Here is a 15704-nt window from a genome sequence, read left to right as displayed (position 1 = left end):
GGGGAAGAGGGAGAAGATTTTTCAACCCGCTCAGCTCTTTTTCCAACACATTTTTGGTTTATTTTTTTTTCCCCTAATAATTGAAAAGGTCATTTCTCTCCTGAATCTGCAATTGACCCAGTGTGTGTTCCCCTCCCTTCTCCTTGGTAAGACCACATCCTCTTTAGTTAGGGTTTATATTGAAGCTTTTAAGAAATTTTAAAGAGGACATGTGAAGTTCCAACCTCAAAATGTTAGTTCCCTTTACCTTATTTCACTGTGTACATTTTTGCCCCTGGTTTGGATCAGAATTTAGAACACTAGGAATCTTGGAGATCTTCCAATTCAACATCCTAAAGTCATGGAGCTCATAAAATAATAATAGCTAATGTTAAAAGAGCACTTACTAAATAGCAGGCACTGTGCTAAGTGATTTATGAGTATTACCTGACTTAATCCCATAACCTCATCAGGTGAATGTTCATATTGACTTCATTTTACAGAGAAACAGATTAATGGCTTACTTAAGGTCTTATGGTTGGTAAGCCGCAGAGTTGCAGCTAAGTGGGTAGTTCAACAAATCTGTTTCATTTGAACCACTACATTGCTGTTCTAATTCTGGGTTTTGCAGGTGACATGAGTTTGCTACCTGGCTTTATTCTTCAGGTCTGTTTTAAAGATTATATCCCCAGCCCCCAGTTGGGAGGGCTCTGTCCTTCAGTGCCACCTTGTTTGAGATATACAAAGGTCAAACCTCACTCCATGTCCCTCTCTGGTACCCGCAGGTCCCAGCAAACGAAGATCCCAGAACATCAGCGAATAGATGAGTCATCTCCCACTAGTGGATCTGAAGAGAGTGAGGAAGACACCAAAGTCAAGGAGAAGGTCATAGACCGTATGTCTCATCCCAGAGAGAAACTGGCCCAATCCCGGAAGAAAATAGCTCAGCTGATTAAGGGGAAAAAGGTAGAATAAAAAATCACAAGGTTTTCCATTTTCAAATATATATGTCCATGATTAGAGAAACTCTTCCTTAACTTCAGACTGAAGGCCATGAAGTGAAGGAAGGTGTTAATATTTCTTTGTAAGTGGGAGAAAACAGAGCAGAGCATAGTTGGTAGCCAGCCCACCTTCCAGTTCCACACATGGGTCACTAAATACTTCCTTGGAGTATTTGTGCTCCTGACTTTAAACTGAAAATTGATGTTGGATCTTCCTGTTGCTGTGTCATTCTTTTAATTAACAAACAGTTTTTTTTATTTCTCCTGAAAGGTTTCAGGATAATACCTTTGGGGCAACAAGAAGTCCAGGATAGTGAGGCAAGAGACTGAGAACAAGGGTAGCCAGGCGCAGTCTAGGCTCAGGCCTAGCAAGGATATGGTAAGATGCCTGTGGTTACAGTGGAATCCTAAGTAAACCAAAGGACAGGAAGTGGGTGGTAGCAGCAAAGGTCAGGGAGGCCAGGTATCCATTTCCAAGAGCAAAGCCAGGACTTGGGAACTGGGACCTCAGAGCAAGTGTTTAGCAGGAGTGTTCAAAGTCCAGAACAGGAGACAGCCTGTCAGCGACCCTCGTGATTAACACACAGGCACCAGCCTGCTCCCAGAGCGTTATTTATCAACAAAGAATTCTTATGCTGACTTACTGACTTCCTAGCCATTCCCAGACAAGGGACAGAGTGATCTTAAAGTACTTGTGTGAAAGTCTGCAGATGGCTTAGGAAAGGCTGAGAGAGGCACCTCAGAGGACAACAGAAGTTGTTACTTCCCTGGATGAATATATCTGTAAATTTACCTGTGTAAACTACCCAGAAACTTGGAAAGGACCATCATCCTGACCCATTAGTATTTCATGAGCCTAGGCTAGAATGATCAGTTCTAGAAAGACAAGTACCAACTGCCATAGAATGCAAGTGTGAGCTTCTAAGATTTGACAGCTCCTTGACCACTTTGGATAATGACAGGGATTGAGATTTAGGAGTTAAATCTAGCCCACCCCAGTTCTCACCGCCCTGAAGGACAGGAGGATTGGCAGTGGCAGAGGCAAGGCTGGGCTGACCTCTGGAGCCCATACTGGTTATCTCTGTGCCCAGGACAGGAAGTGTGGGGATGGATGAATACACACGTCCAGAGCCAGGAAAGGGCTCAAGGCCTTGGACTCGCATTCTAGGCATTTATCATGGTGTTATGCTTCCTCCTCAGAATAGAACTTAGTATTTACTGTGCGGTTAGCCCATAAAGAACACTCACATGTTCTGACCGAATGGCTGTTTTTAAAGCCTGAAGGGAAATGTCCCTCTTACATTGTTTGCTTCTGTGTGTTTGAGCTCAGAGGGATGAAGCCTAAAGTGCAGAAGGATGTGGGAGTCACGGGGGTCAGAAGAGAGCAGTCCTTAGACTTCTCTGTGTGTTACTCTGTAAGGGGGTTACAGTCAGATAGTACAGAACAGATTTGGATCCTTTTGATATTGACTCACTTTCCTCTAGAGTAATTCTGTAAGGTGAGTGGTATAGATCCCTAAGTAGAAGAGGAAGCTGGGACGCAGGGTGTTCTTGCCTGAAACCTCACAGTCAGTAAATGTCAGAACCAGGATCAAAATTCCAGGCTTCCTAAAGTGCTGTTCCATCTCACCAGGAAATAAATGCCTGACTTTGTCAATCACTGCAGCTACCTGGTGACTGTGTATGTAAAGTTACTGACATCTATGCGTTAAAGATGTAATTCTTTGAATTCTTAAGAGAGCTCTGCCCATCAGTTCTACAGGGCCAGGGACTCTTTCTCCACCCCATCCTTATCTTTGCCAGTAGAGAGATGATTCATTCAGCAAGTACTGAATGAGTGGCCTCCTCTGTGCATGGAGCGTACAGCAGTGAACTTGAGGAATAAACTGTTCTTGAGGAACGTATTTTCTATTTGGGGAGACAGATCACAGACAAAAAATTTTAGTGTATGGAATATCAGAGAGAGGTAAATGCCATGAAGAAAAAAAATTAAAATTGGTAATGGGGTATAGTAAGTAATGGGGTATAGTAAGTGATGGGGTGAGAGGCTGTTTTATTAAAGTGACCAAGGAAGGCCTCTCTGAGGTCAACAAAATGAAAATGACACAAGAGGGTAATGATCTGTGAGAGTGTCCCAGGCTGGGGAACAGCAGGTGTACAAGCCCTGAGCTAGATCTTTAAAAATCCAGATATGCTTATGATCATAAATAATAATAAAAATTTAGAAGAAGGAGAAAAAGATGGAGGAGGAGAAGAAAAAGAATGATAAACACCTAGCTGCTTGGTAACCATGGGCAGGTGCTAGTGAATGAACTCATTATTTGGAAAGCTGGTAAATTAAGGGAAAGATTAAAGTATATATCCTGTCCTTCTGTTGTGAACTGTACTGTTGGGTAACCAAGAAATAGATGAGGGGAGATTTCATTTTTATAAAGTTATTCCAGCTAACATGTGAAGAAGGAATGATGGAATTGGGATATCATCATTCTATTATCTTTTACAGATTTATTCATGTAGTTTTGCCTTCATTAGCAAGAGACAAGCAGAGATTGGGTGTCTTCTGACGGTAGAACATATGAAGTAGTTTTGCTTGGGGGAAAAAAAAAGCTAAAGGTAACCAAACTTCTAAATCCAAAGACCAATATAAAGGCAGAATGGAGGATGGAAGGACGTGTTCAGTGACACCATAAGGAGGTAGTCAATCCAATTTTCATCTTTGGGAAACACTATAAGCCAAATAACTCAGTTTCTTCCATAAATAATTTTCAATAAAAAGACTTAGAAATAAATGTGGAAGCCACGGATTAAAGGAGACTCAGGAGATAGATCTCAGTGTTTGGACAATCAAACTGCAACCTATGATGTAATTATTAGATTTGTGGGACTAGGCATTTGATAGCAAGGAATCATTGTTAATATTTTGGTGCAGTAATGATTTTGTGGTTCTGTTGGTTTGGCCCAAAAAGTTCATTTGGGTTTTCTCTGAGATGTTACAGGAAAACCCAAATGAACTATCCGGCCAGCCCAGTATTTCTAAGTCCATATCTTTTGGAGGTACTTATGAAACATGAGATGACTTAGTATCTTGGATTTGCTTCAGAGCCATAGAGGGAGAAGGTAGGTACATGTGGAGCATAGATATGAAATAAGATTGACCATGAGTTGTTACTTGAGGCAGCTAAGTGAGTCATTGGCCATACTGTTAAAATTTTTCACAGTGAGAGGTAAAAATAAGTCCCTCTGGCTGTGATGTAGAAAGTTAACTATGGGGGGGCAGGGGTGGAGGCAGTAGGAGGGGCTGAGGTCACCCAGGTCATAGGTGAGGGTGGCTTGGCTTGGGTACGCATGGCAGGAATGAAGAGAAGAGCTTAGCTTTAGGACTGCCTAGTAAGGTGGAGCCAAAAGGACTTGCTGGATTGGCTGTGGGATGGGAAGCGGGGAGGAGGGAAAAAGATGACAGTGGATGCAGTCCTGCATTCCAGCGATGAGATGCGGGCCGGAGATTTTCCTCCTTTCCAGAAAGCATGATGACTTGCTTGCTCTCTGCAGAACGTTGAAGCAAATAAGGAGCTGATTCGCTGTGTTATCCTTTCTCGGATTATTTTTGGGGAAGAACACTGGAAATGTGCACAAGCTTTGGCCACCCTGGCTTATGGCTACCTGACACTGAGAGGTACTCTGTTTCCCAGCTGGGTGTGGGTGGGTGAGCCATGCTGAGCACACACACAACTGCAGTGGGGGATGAGGATGACTGGGGGAGGATCCATCCCGTCCCCAGTGCACAGCTCATCAAGAGAAGGGAAAGCCCACTGGTGAGGTAGGCAGTAGGATGGGGTACTTAGAGATACAGATAATAGTGAGGGAAAGCAGGCGGAGGACAGAAGGCTGAAGGACAAAATGGGGTAGAGGAAGCAGAGCCAGTGAGGAAAGAGAAGAATCAGGAAGGGCCAACTGAAGGAAACCAAGGGAGGAGAAGGCATTTCAAAAGGCACAGTGTGGTTTCAGTAGGTTCTGATGGCGGAGAGAAGTCAGATGGGGTGAAGGCTGAAGAGTGACCCATGGATTTGCTAATCAGCACGTCATTGACAGTGGGTTTGGCACCAACAAGTAAACTCCGTGGGCCCTGGGAGAGCCCAGGTTCAGGAAGACAATTTAGGAAACTGTTTCTGAAATTCTGACTGGAGGTGAGGGCAACTTGAAACCAAGAGGGAGGAACCAGGAGCATTTGAGGGGGATGTTTGTCTGAACCGAGGGAAGGCAGACGCAGCCCCCTTTCTTCGGAAAGATTACTGAGTGGGTCTGTGGAAGGAGGTTGGGCTTCATCTTCTGAAGTTGACACTTTCTGTGAGCACCCCCAGTAGACCTTGCGTTTTGCTTTTCCAGTTAGATTCCAAGCTGACTCAAGACAGGTAAACAGGTCATGCCACAAAAGACGCTGGCGGCACCTCCCTCTTTTCCCTGACTCACAGTTCCTCCCGCCACATGCATGGGCAACCACATTTGAGTCACAGGTTAGAGGGGGGAAAAGTTTTCCAGGAAAGGAAGGTGTTTTTGTGTGTTTGTTTTTTCTTGATGGGAAAAGCAACTTCCTGGTTAAGTGTCCCCATGATATAATAGTGCTCAACGTTGCACCCAGACTTTCTGAAACCTAGCCTTGAGAAACCTGTCCTTGAGAACAGCCCAGGATCTTTTATTTCAGGTATAGGCTTTACCCAATTTCTTCACTTTAACTTTAAAAAAAAAAGTCTTTGGTCCTTCAAATAAAGTAACAAAAGCTTTGAAAAATCACAAACCTTAAAGAGGGATGAATTCCACTTAGTTTTGTTGTCATTAATTCTGCAACTGCTTTAAAACGGATAGAATTTATGAGCCAGGCTTCCGTGTAGGCAGGACATATGCATCTGTGTGTGCTCATGCCTCGCTGCACGCATCCGTGTTTTATGGACAGCAGACCTGCCTGCCTCCTTTCCCTGGGAGCCTTTTCCAATACTGGGGGGAAGGGCTTCAAGCCAGAAGACTGATTTCTCTCAATAAACAATCTTGCAGTATTTAATGAGACATTTGTATATGGGAGATGCTGTGAAGAGGACTCTGGGAACTATAAGGTACAGAACGCACAGTCTTGGCCTTTAGAGAATTTACAACCTCATGTAGAAGGTGAGCTACACATAGGCAGCTATGATAAGAAGGCACCAGAAGGCAGATGCTATGTGACTGGTTTAAATACAGGGCTTTGGGGATGCTGTTGTTGTTCAGTTGCTAAGTTGTGTCCGACTCTTTCTGACCCTATGGACTATAGCACACCAGGCTTCCCTGTCCTTCACTATCTTCCAGAGTTTGCTCAAACTCATGTCCATTAAGTCAGTGATGCCATCCAACCATCTCATCCTCTGTCATCCCCTTCTCCTGCCTTCCGTCTTTCCCAGCATCAGGGTCTTTTCCAGTGAGTCAGCTCTTCACATCAGGTGGCCAAAGGATTGGAGCTTCATCTTCAGCATCAGTCCTTCCAGTGAATATTCAGGACTGATTTTCTTTAGGATTGACCGATTTGATTTCCTTGCTGTCCAAGGGACCTTCAAGAGTCTTCTCTAGCACCATAGTTCGAAAGCGTCAGTTCTTTAGCACTCAGTCTTCGTTATGATCTAACTCTCACATCTGAATATGACTACTGAGAAAAACCATAGCCTTGACTAGATGGACCTTGGGGTCGTTGGATGAAATCATTTCTTGCTGAAGGTAGTAAGTGATAGATTCAGGAAGAGGTACCATTCAAGAAGGTCCTTTGAAAAATGTCTAGGGTTGGATGGGCAGAGGAAAGGGTGGACATTTCTGATGAATAACGAAGCCTGGGCAGAGGCCTGAAGGTGGGAAGGTGCAATGTGTGTTTAGAAAGCAATCAGCAGCCTGGCTAGCTACACTGAGGACTGCTCAGATGAGCCTGGAAAGGGCACCTGGGGGCAGGCTGTGGAACTAGTCCTTTGTTTGATAAACAAGGAGGACTAGTAGAGATTTTCTAGCAAGTGGTGAATAAATCAAAGTGGGCTTGTGGAAAGGTCAGTTTAGCAATGATAACTGGAGTGGAAGCCATCTCATCTAGCTGTTTACATCTAGGTGTAAACTCGGGCGGATGACAGGGCCACAAGTGAGAAGGTAAGGATTTGAGAGTCTGTGATGCACAGGTTACCTTTACCTTTAAAGCTAGAAATCCCACTTCTGGGACTCTTTCCTGAATCTACAGTTATAACCTGGATGAGACAGTATGGCTGAGGTTATTCTTTGCAGCACTGTTTATGATAGTAAAAGATTGGAAACAACCAAGTGTGCTCATGAAGCACTAATATGCACAGTGGGGGTATGCAGTCTTATAAAGGGCACGAGGAAGCTCTGTCTACAACCAGGGAATGATCTCCTGGATCCATCTTTAAGTGACAGAGAAGGCACCATGCAGGATGGTGTTTGTAACCTGCCTCTTTCTGGGTGAGAAGGATGGGAGAGAAATGAGAATATGTGCTTATATTCATATAAAGAGATCCTGAAGGAAACACAAGAAAGAAAAGTTACCTAGAGGTTGCTTGTGGTAAAAGGTGATAAAATTGGAAGTGAGATCTCTCAACATTTACCTTTGCATAAAATTTTGACTTTTGAACCATGGGTATGTACTGCCTATTCCAAAAAGACTGTGAAGGGAGAATTGGCAGGACATGGCACTGGATTTGGGGTTGAGGAAAAGTGAGGCCCCAAAATGACCATGAAGTTTCAGGCCCCTCAAGGTGCTACTGTCAGAGATAAGCAGATCAGGAAAGAAGGTGGAGTGGAAGAAGAAATGTGGATCTGGTTTTTGATATACTGATTTTGAGTTGTAATAGCAAAAGTATATTTGAACTAGGTACTGGAAAACTGGGACCAGAACTTGGGAAGAAAGCAAGGGAATCATAAGTATGGAGGAATATTTGAGACCAGAAGTAGGGAGGGGCAATGGAAAATTATAAGTGTGAAGGCCAAGTTTGAAGTTACAGGAGTTGATAAAGCTTCTGGGAGGAAAGAGAGAAGAAAAGGAAGAAGTGAAAAGACAGACCTTTGGAGAATGGACACGTTTATGGGAGGGAACTGGGGACCCTGGCAGAGTGAGCACTGAGTCAGAGAAGGTTTATCAAGGAGAATCAAGTTAGTGCAGTGCCTTGGAAGCCAAGAGGAGAAGCCAGCAGCTAGGGTGTCTAATGCTGCCATGAGACGGGGATGCAAGAAGCTGTGACCAACTGATTCAGTAGGACACCTGTGGGGACGCCACAAGAACCTGCAGAAGGGTTGGAGCAGAAGCCAGATCCCAGGAATGAGGGGAAGGCACAGGGGCCAGCAGTCTAGACTATGTATGTCATGTCCTGCATAGTGAAAGGGATGGGGGGAAACTGAGGGTAGTTAGGGAAGGCAGAAAAGTCACATGAAATTTACAAGAGGAGGAGACCTGGGAAGATTTCTGGCAGTGAGGAAGGAGCCAGATAGAGTTTGAAGGTTTTAAAAATAGAACAATGGATGCGATGGGTCCATGAGTCAAAAATGAGACAACACAAGGCCTTTGCAAAGCAGAGTATAAAAGGCTGTGGGCTGGTGCAATAGAGTAAGGGGACACTAGAAATGGAACTCTGTCACCAGCTGATCTGATGAGAACCGTCCTGAGGCTAGGCGTCCGTGGTTGAGAGAAGGGCAGGTGGAGAACAATGGGGTGGCCGGTCACCTTGCTACTGCTGTTTCCAAGTGTTTAGGAGGAAATAATAATATGGACAGGCAGTTTCCTGAGGCTTTTCCTATTTTTAATGAAGCAGTGAATTAATCTGTTAGCCTGTTCTTACTGGGGCCTTTCTGAGTATCTGGGGCTCTGTTATAAGTTCTGCAAAACCCCAAAATAGAAGTATAAGTCATGAACCCTACCTTCTCTGTCTAGTTGGTTAAAAAAAAAAAAAAAACAAACACTGGTACAGGAACAAAAAGGAATGATAAAAAACCCAGGTGATCAGACCTTCAGGAAGCCTGGTAGCTATCTGAAGTGAGTGTGCATTTGAGAAGGCAGTCTTTTATAGAGATGCTGTAAGCAGCTTTATGAAGAATGTCCAGAGTATGTAGGGACAAATATAATAAATTGCTTAAGAGGTACGGACCCTGGTAGTAATGATAATAATGGCTAATATTTATTTAAACTCATTTCCCACCAGTGTGCCAGGCACTGTTTAGTCCTTTTTCATAAATTAAAATAATCCTTGCAACAACCATACAAGTTAGGAGGTATTTTCATTGCTGTCTTATAGATGAATAGACTAAAGTACAGGTAGATTAAGTAACTCATTCAGGTAGTGGCTAAGCTGACTTCTGTACTTGGAAGTCTGGCCCTAGACCCTGCTCTCTTAATCACTACTGTGAGAACTTCCTAAATATAGGTGATGTTCTAAGGTGACAAAGGCTGAGGAGCTCTGAGCAGATTGCCTGTGGCCTGAGTCAGAGTAACAGACATCAGTGGTGGAATCTTATCTCAAATTAAAGAGAAATGATTGATACATTGGGTGAACAATCTCTGGACCCCTTTTCCAGTTTATCAGTATGTGCTTGTGATTTCTGAGTCTCAGGTTTCAGAAGCAGGTCTCGCTGCTGCCCTGATTTTCACTTCTGTAGTTGCTGCATTCCTGGTGCGGGGAGAAGGTTGGTGTCCTTGGCTTGGGAAAGCAAGTAAAGGAAACTGACTTGGTCTTGGAGCAGACGTTGGAACTGGGGAGTTGGGACCCGGAGTCAGGGAACAAGGTCACTGATCTGTGAGTGTCCTCTGGAGAGAGAAGAAATGAATCTTACATGTATACATATATGCAGATGCTATTTTTCCACAAAAGAGGGTGTTCTTGTAATTACTAAAAAGCAAATTCTTTTTAAAGCATTAGATTCTGATTCATCATATTTTTTATCATCCTGAATTTTCTCATGTAGGGAATGTTATAAAAATATTATCACAGAGTGACATTTTAAATTTTTATTTTATTATTTGGCTGCATTATGTCTTAGCCGTGGCACATGGGATCTTTGTTGCATCATGCAGGATCTTTCATTGTTGTTCAAGGATTCTGTAGTCATGGTGCTGGGCTCTAATAGTTGCATTGTGTGGTCTTAGTTGATCCACGGCATGTGGGATCTTAGTTTCCTGAACAGGGATTGAACCCATGTCCCCTGCATTGCAAGGTGGATTCTTAACTGCTAGACCACCAGGGAAGTCCCAGAGTGAGTTTTTCTTTAAACAAAAAAAGGACTTTTTTTTACTTTAGAAAACATTTGTCTGAAGCTGTGGTCTCTAAACTCTTGAGAATTAGCTTCCTTAGCACTAAAAAAGTTTTCTGTGCTCTCCATAAATATGTATTTATTATAAACTATGTACAATAGTATTAAATATTATGTAATATTATAAATATTCATTAAAATGGAAAACAACAAACACTTTTTTTTTAAAAAGAGAGAGAAGTTTTTATCCCCTCCCACACACCCTAATGGCATCTTGCATACCCAGAGGGGTATACACATCCCACTTTGGAGACCAGAGTGCATTCTGGGAAGGGTAAAGGAGTCATTTTTCTTTAGGGCTGAACTTTCAAGTTTAATGAGCTGTTTAGTTCAATTTACTTAAGGCCCACTGGTCACGAGCTCTGCTTTTTCATCAGGACCACAATGCAATGAAGGGGAGACAAGAAACTATATAATTAATTAGCTGATGCGTTTAGAGGAAGTGTTCCTCTTGGGGATTTCAGAAGTAGCGCTGGGCCCCCAGGGCTGGGGTGTAGGGCTGAGGGGGAGACTTGCAAAGCTCCAGAACGACTTTAGGATTTGTTTCTCATTTAGGAGCCCAGGAGCAGTGTTGTGCTGATCCGGGAGTGGTTTTCAGTGGCTCATCCAGTTTCACTTTTTTCCTTCCTCTGCACCCCGGGAAGCATCTAAATGTGGTTCCTGCTCTCCTTACTGACACACTCCCAAGGGCCCAGCTGATCATGGAAAGTAACCTATTTGATAAAAAGACTCTCAGTTTCCTGATTCGTTGTCTTGGTCTGATTCCCTGGCAGAGTTTTCTGTTGCTGCTACCTTCTCAGGACATGTAAAGACTCCCTATCACCCTGCAGATCAAGTCCAGCCTCCTCATCTTGGCATCTAAGACTCCATTTTCCCCATCCAATTCATATCTTCCGTGTCATTCAATTTAAACCTCCCTTTAGTCAGACTTGGAGAAGGCAATGGCACCCTACTCCAGTACTCTTGCCTGGAGAATCCCAGGGATGGGGGAGCCTGGTGGGCTGCCGTCTGTGGGGTCACACAGAGTCAGACATGACTGAAGTGACTTAGCAGTTAGTCAGACTGCTCTTCTCAGCCTTCCCTAATATTCTAGCACGTGTGCACACCCATACACACACACACATACACGTTCTGTCTTCATGGCCTCAGGCTGTTTCCTCCTAGTGGAAACCCTTTCTCATTCTTCTCCATCAGTCAGAACATACTTACTCTTTAGGCAGAAGAGTCCCACTTCCTGCATACTTTACTAACTCACTATTTCTCTAAGTGTGGTCCTCAGACAGCCTATATCAGTGTCACCTAAGATAGCTGTTATAAATCTGAACCATTGGTTCTCCCCTTAGAACTTGCAAACCGTAACTACTGGAGGCCCAGGACTCTGCACTGTAACAGACGCTTTCTATGCAATTTGAGGACCCTGTCATCTGGTAACTTGAGATGTAGCCCTTTCTTTGGCGACAGAGTCTGTTTTTCTCTTCTGTTGTGACTTACAGAAAGGGCATTTCTGAGTATTCTAACAAAGACTTCTTGGCTTCCGGGTCACTTTTAGGTCTTTCAGAGAAACTGTGTTCTCATTGTTGTAATTCATTAAGGAGGACCTGCACATTTGGAACATATGAGGGCTTTAGGCTTTAAAAGCAAGTCCTTTTAATCATCTCTAATGCCACTGACTACACTGTGCCGTGAAAGCAGCTCCAAAGGCCAGTGCTGTGTGCTGTGTGCTGTGTTTAGTCACTCAGTCATGTCCAACTCTTTGCAACACCATGGACTGTAGCCCTCCAGGCTCCTCTGTCCATGGAGATTCTCCAAGTACTGGAGTACATTGCTATGTCCTCCCCCAGGGGAATCTTCCTGACCCAGGGACAGAACCCAGGTCTCCTGCATTGCAGGCGGATTCTTTACCATCTGAGTCATCAGGGAATCCTAAGAATACTGGATTGGGTAGCCTGTCGCTTCTCCAGGGGATCTTCCCGACCCAAGAATTGAACTGGGGTCTCCTACGTTGCAGGCAGATTCTTTACCAGCTGAGCTATCAGGGAAGCCCCCCATGGGCCAGAGGGAGAGCAAACTGGGGGCTGGGTTGGGAGGGGCAAGTCAAAAGCACAGTGGGTCTCCTTCTGTGGCTGGGTGAATATGTTTCCCAGACCTCGGGTCTGCGAGGATGAGAGCTGTGTCAGCCATGGGTGGACCTCAGAGGGCAGAGGAGAAGCTTTCTGTGTTCTCTGCTGGCCTTTCTCTTTTCTCCAGGATTCCCCTTATCCATCAGAGATCACTGGACATGAGCTGGTGTGGAAGATGAGAAAATAGTTCTGTAACCTGAACACTCCCAAGTCTCCCTCTGTTAACTGGACTAATTCCAGTTCAAATACGTGGCTCAGGAACACCAGCCTTTAGTTAGAAGACAAGGGGAAACACGCCCCATGTTCTGTCTTATGGGGTGTTGGCATCCCTTTTGTCTTCTTTCTCTAGAGAGGGGCCTCACTGCTTTAGAAATTAGATACTCTGTGTGTGTGTGTGTGTGTGTGTGTGTGTGTGTGACCAATTAGTATCAACAACTTCATCTTGGATTGAAAAAAAATCCCCAGATGGAAGTAATTGTATTCATAAGCCCCTGTCTTTATAGAATCCCTTTTCCAGCAAGCTCAAAGCATGCACTCTGTGGCATAACCCACTTCATTTCTGGACTGTCTCCATGTGTTGGTAAGAGGGCAGCTGCTATAATTTTGTTGTCATTTCACGTTTGGGGGATGGAGAAGCTCTGTGGGTTGAAAAGGTCACATGGCATTAGCAGGAGATTGAGATCGGGATCCTCAGCTTCCTTTGCTGTCTCCGTCACTCCATCAGTGATGTCCAAATAGAGTCTGTCGATGAATGTCAGGGTGGCTGCGTAAGAAATAATTGTGCAGTTAATTTCAAATATAGAGTCCTGGACCCCCTTCCTCAAGGGATCCCAACTCAACAGGTCTAGGGAGGGGGTGGCCAGGAACCTAGTCTTTACAAGCATTCCAGATTATTCTAATGCACTGCAGTTTGGGGAACCAGTACTAAAGACCGTACTGACAACCACACTGCCCACCTTAGCCCTTCCCAGGAGTGTCTTTGACTGAAATGTGCCTTAATGTTTTCCTTCTTGCCCTTCACCCTCCAACTCCCGCAGGCCTTCCAGCTCAGGCCAAGAAACATGCGGAATCTGCCAAGAACGTCTTGCTGACCTGGAAGGGAACCACAACCTCAGACAAGGAGGAAAAGCAAATTCTGGAGACTCTGGTCATGCTCTACTACACTCTGGGCGTGGTCTGCCTCCTACAGAACCAATATCCTTTCCTTCCCAGTGGGATCTGGAGATCAGGGCCGGGGGTCATCCACGCCAGATGAGTCATCTCACACAGGGTGGGAGGTGGAACCCAGGTCTCGTAGCTCCATTCTGACGTCCGGGCCCTCCGTGAGCCTGCCCTAGGAAAGTCCGTCTAGAAAGTACAAATGTTCCTCCTGTGTCTATTCACATGAGCTCTGAGTTGAGCCATGAGAGGGTTCTCACTGGAGACACACCTCCTGGGCACCTGAAAGTTTTGGGAATCTGTCTTGTGCTTCGTTGAGCCCTCAAGACAGGCAATGTTAGCAGTAAGGAGGTGGGTGATAATGGCAGTGGCCATGTAGGAAGACGGAGGATGGATGACAATTTGAAGCACTATTTGTCAGAGTAGGCTGCACATCCTCGTCCCCTGGGGAGATTTAAGAATGATTGCTATTTGGGTCCCACCCCCAAGAGTTTGATTTAGTAGGCCCCGGGTGCATCTGTTACCTGAGATTTTTTAAAAGCCCCAGGTTACTTGTAACACGCAGCCAAAAACCTCTGATTTAATGTGCACTTGATGGTTTTCTAAAATGCTGTTGAGAACACTGCCCATGAAGCTGAAGGCCAAGCAAAACAGACCAAAGTAATAGTTTTCCATATTTCAAGGGAGAACGGTTAAAAATGCCTCTCCTCCAAAAGCTTGTGATTTTGACAGCCTGTGGGTACTATCTCTGCTTGAAAACTAAGGGGTCTTTCATGTTCATGAATAATCATAAACCCTCTTTGAGCTCCTCTCTACACTTTCGCCCTCTGCATTTTTTGGTCCTGATATACTCAGCTTGCAAAATCTGATACATTTCCTTCCTCTCTTATGCCATTCGCCAGAGGGCTATTGAGAATGCGGGAAATGGAAGGATATTGGGAATTAAGGGGATTTTCTTTCCTGCTCTTTGCCTCTCGCCAAAAAGCTGCTCTGCTTGGACTTTCTAAATGACCCAGAAAGTCCCTTTCAGCAAAATTGGTTCCTCTCTTTTGCCATTCACAGAAACCAACTTGGGAAAAAATGAATAATTGTTGTCACGCAGTAGATGCCTCTAAGGAAATACCGTGTAATTCACGGTTTCCGTTCACTCCCAGTGCTTAGCCCTGGACTCCTGCAACACCACAAGACACCCAGGGCCCCGTTCCTTTTCTGAAGAATCCTCCCTTCTTGACAACACGTACAGATGAAAAATAGAGTGAAGTGTGTGTTCCCAGATACTGTTTCATTTTCCCAAGGGCCCCTTTTGTTTGCTCACCAACTCTGCCCTGGTCAGTGGGGGCGTTTGTGTACCTGGCACTTTCCTTGACTGTTTCACTGGCAGAGAGGCATATTTCAACCTGCAGAAGTCAGAGAGAAACATGAAGGAGCTGAGAGAATTGTATAAGGGAGGCACTTGTGGATTACAGGTCTCAGAGAAAGATTTAACAATCGCTTTGGGCAGGTGAGATCTGGGCTTAGAGAAGCTTGGATTTTTATGACTTTGTTTTTGTGCAGTCACTAAGCCTTGTCCGACTCTTTGCAACCCCATGGACTGCAACACACCAGGCTTCTCTCCTTCACTATCTCCTGGAGTTTGCTCAAATTCATGTCCATCAAATCGGGGATGCCATCCAACCGTCTCATCCTCTGTCATCCCCTTCTCCTCCTGCCTTCAGTCTTTCCCAGCATCAGGGTCTTTTCCAGTGAGTCAGATCTTCACATTAGGCAGCCAAAGTAATGGAGCTTTAGCTTCAGCATCAGTCCTTCCAATGGATATTCATTTTTATGACTAAAGCTCGCAATTACATGATTGTCCTGTACTTGGTATATAAGGGGAGAAAAATATTTAGAGCAAAAGAACCAGACTCAAATAATAGTAAAAGAGGCTCATGTTTCCCAAATGCATATACCATGTTCTAAGTTTTCTGTGCTCTTTCCCATTTAATCCTCATAGCCACCCCTGAGATAGCTGGTGCAATTACTTATCTCATTAGAAAGAGGGCAGAGAGACTGAGCTGAAGATAAAGAAACCATCCAAGGAGATAAGCTTTAAGTATTGGATTGGAACTTGGTCTGAACGTACAGACTCTTAGCC

At 44.5% G+C, this 15704-nt stretch overlaps 1 protein-coding gene across 3 annotated transcripts in view; it reads left to right on the top strand.

Moving 5' to 3' along the window:
• Positions 1 to 15704, top strand: part of TTC23L (tetratricopeptide repeat domain 23 like) — a 75728-nt gene that overhangs the window by 14210 nt on the left and 45814 nt on the right. For all 3 annotated transcript variants that reach the window (XM_042233889.2, XM_060400548.1, XM_012097099.4), the window contains exons 3-6: positions 765 to 945; positions 4530 to 4653; positions 13450 to 13606; positions 14946 to 15071. In XM_042233889.2, the coding sequence (XP_042089823.1) occupies positions 765 to 945; positions 4530 to 4653; positions 13450 to 13606; positions 14946 to 15071 (588 nt within the window). The remainder of the gene's footprint in view (positions 1 to 764; positions 946 to 4529; positions 4654 to 13449; positions 13607 to 14945; positions 15072 to 15704) is intronic.

Source organism: Ovis aries, chromosome 16 (assembly GCF_016772045.2).
Source record: "Ovis aries strain OAR_USU_Benz2616 breed Rambouillet chromosome 16, ARS-UI_Ramb_v3.0, whole genome shotgun sequence".
Taxonomy (NCBI): domain Eukaryota; kingdom Metazoa; phylum Chordata; class Mammalia; order Artiodactyla; family Bovidae; genus Ovis; species Ovis aries.
The sequence above is the reverse complement of the archived record's forward strand: the minus strand, read 5'-3'. Positions and strand labels throughout refer to the sequence as shown.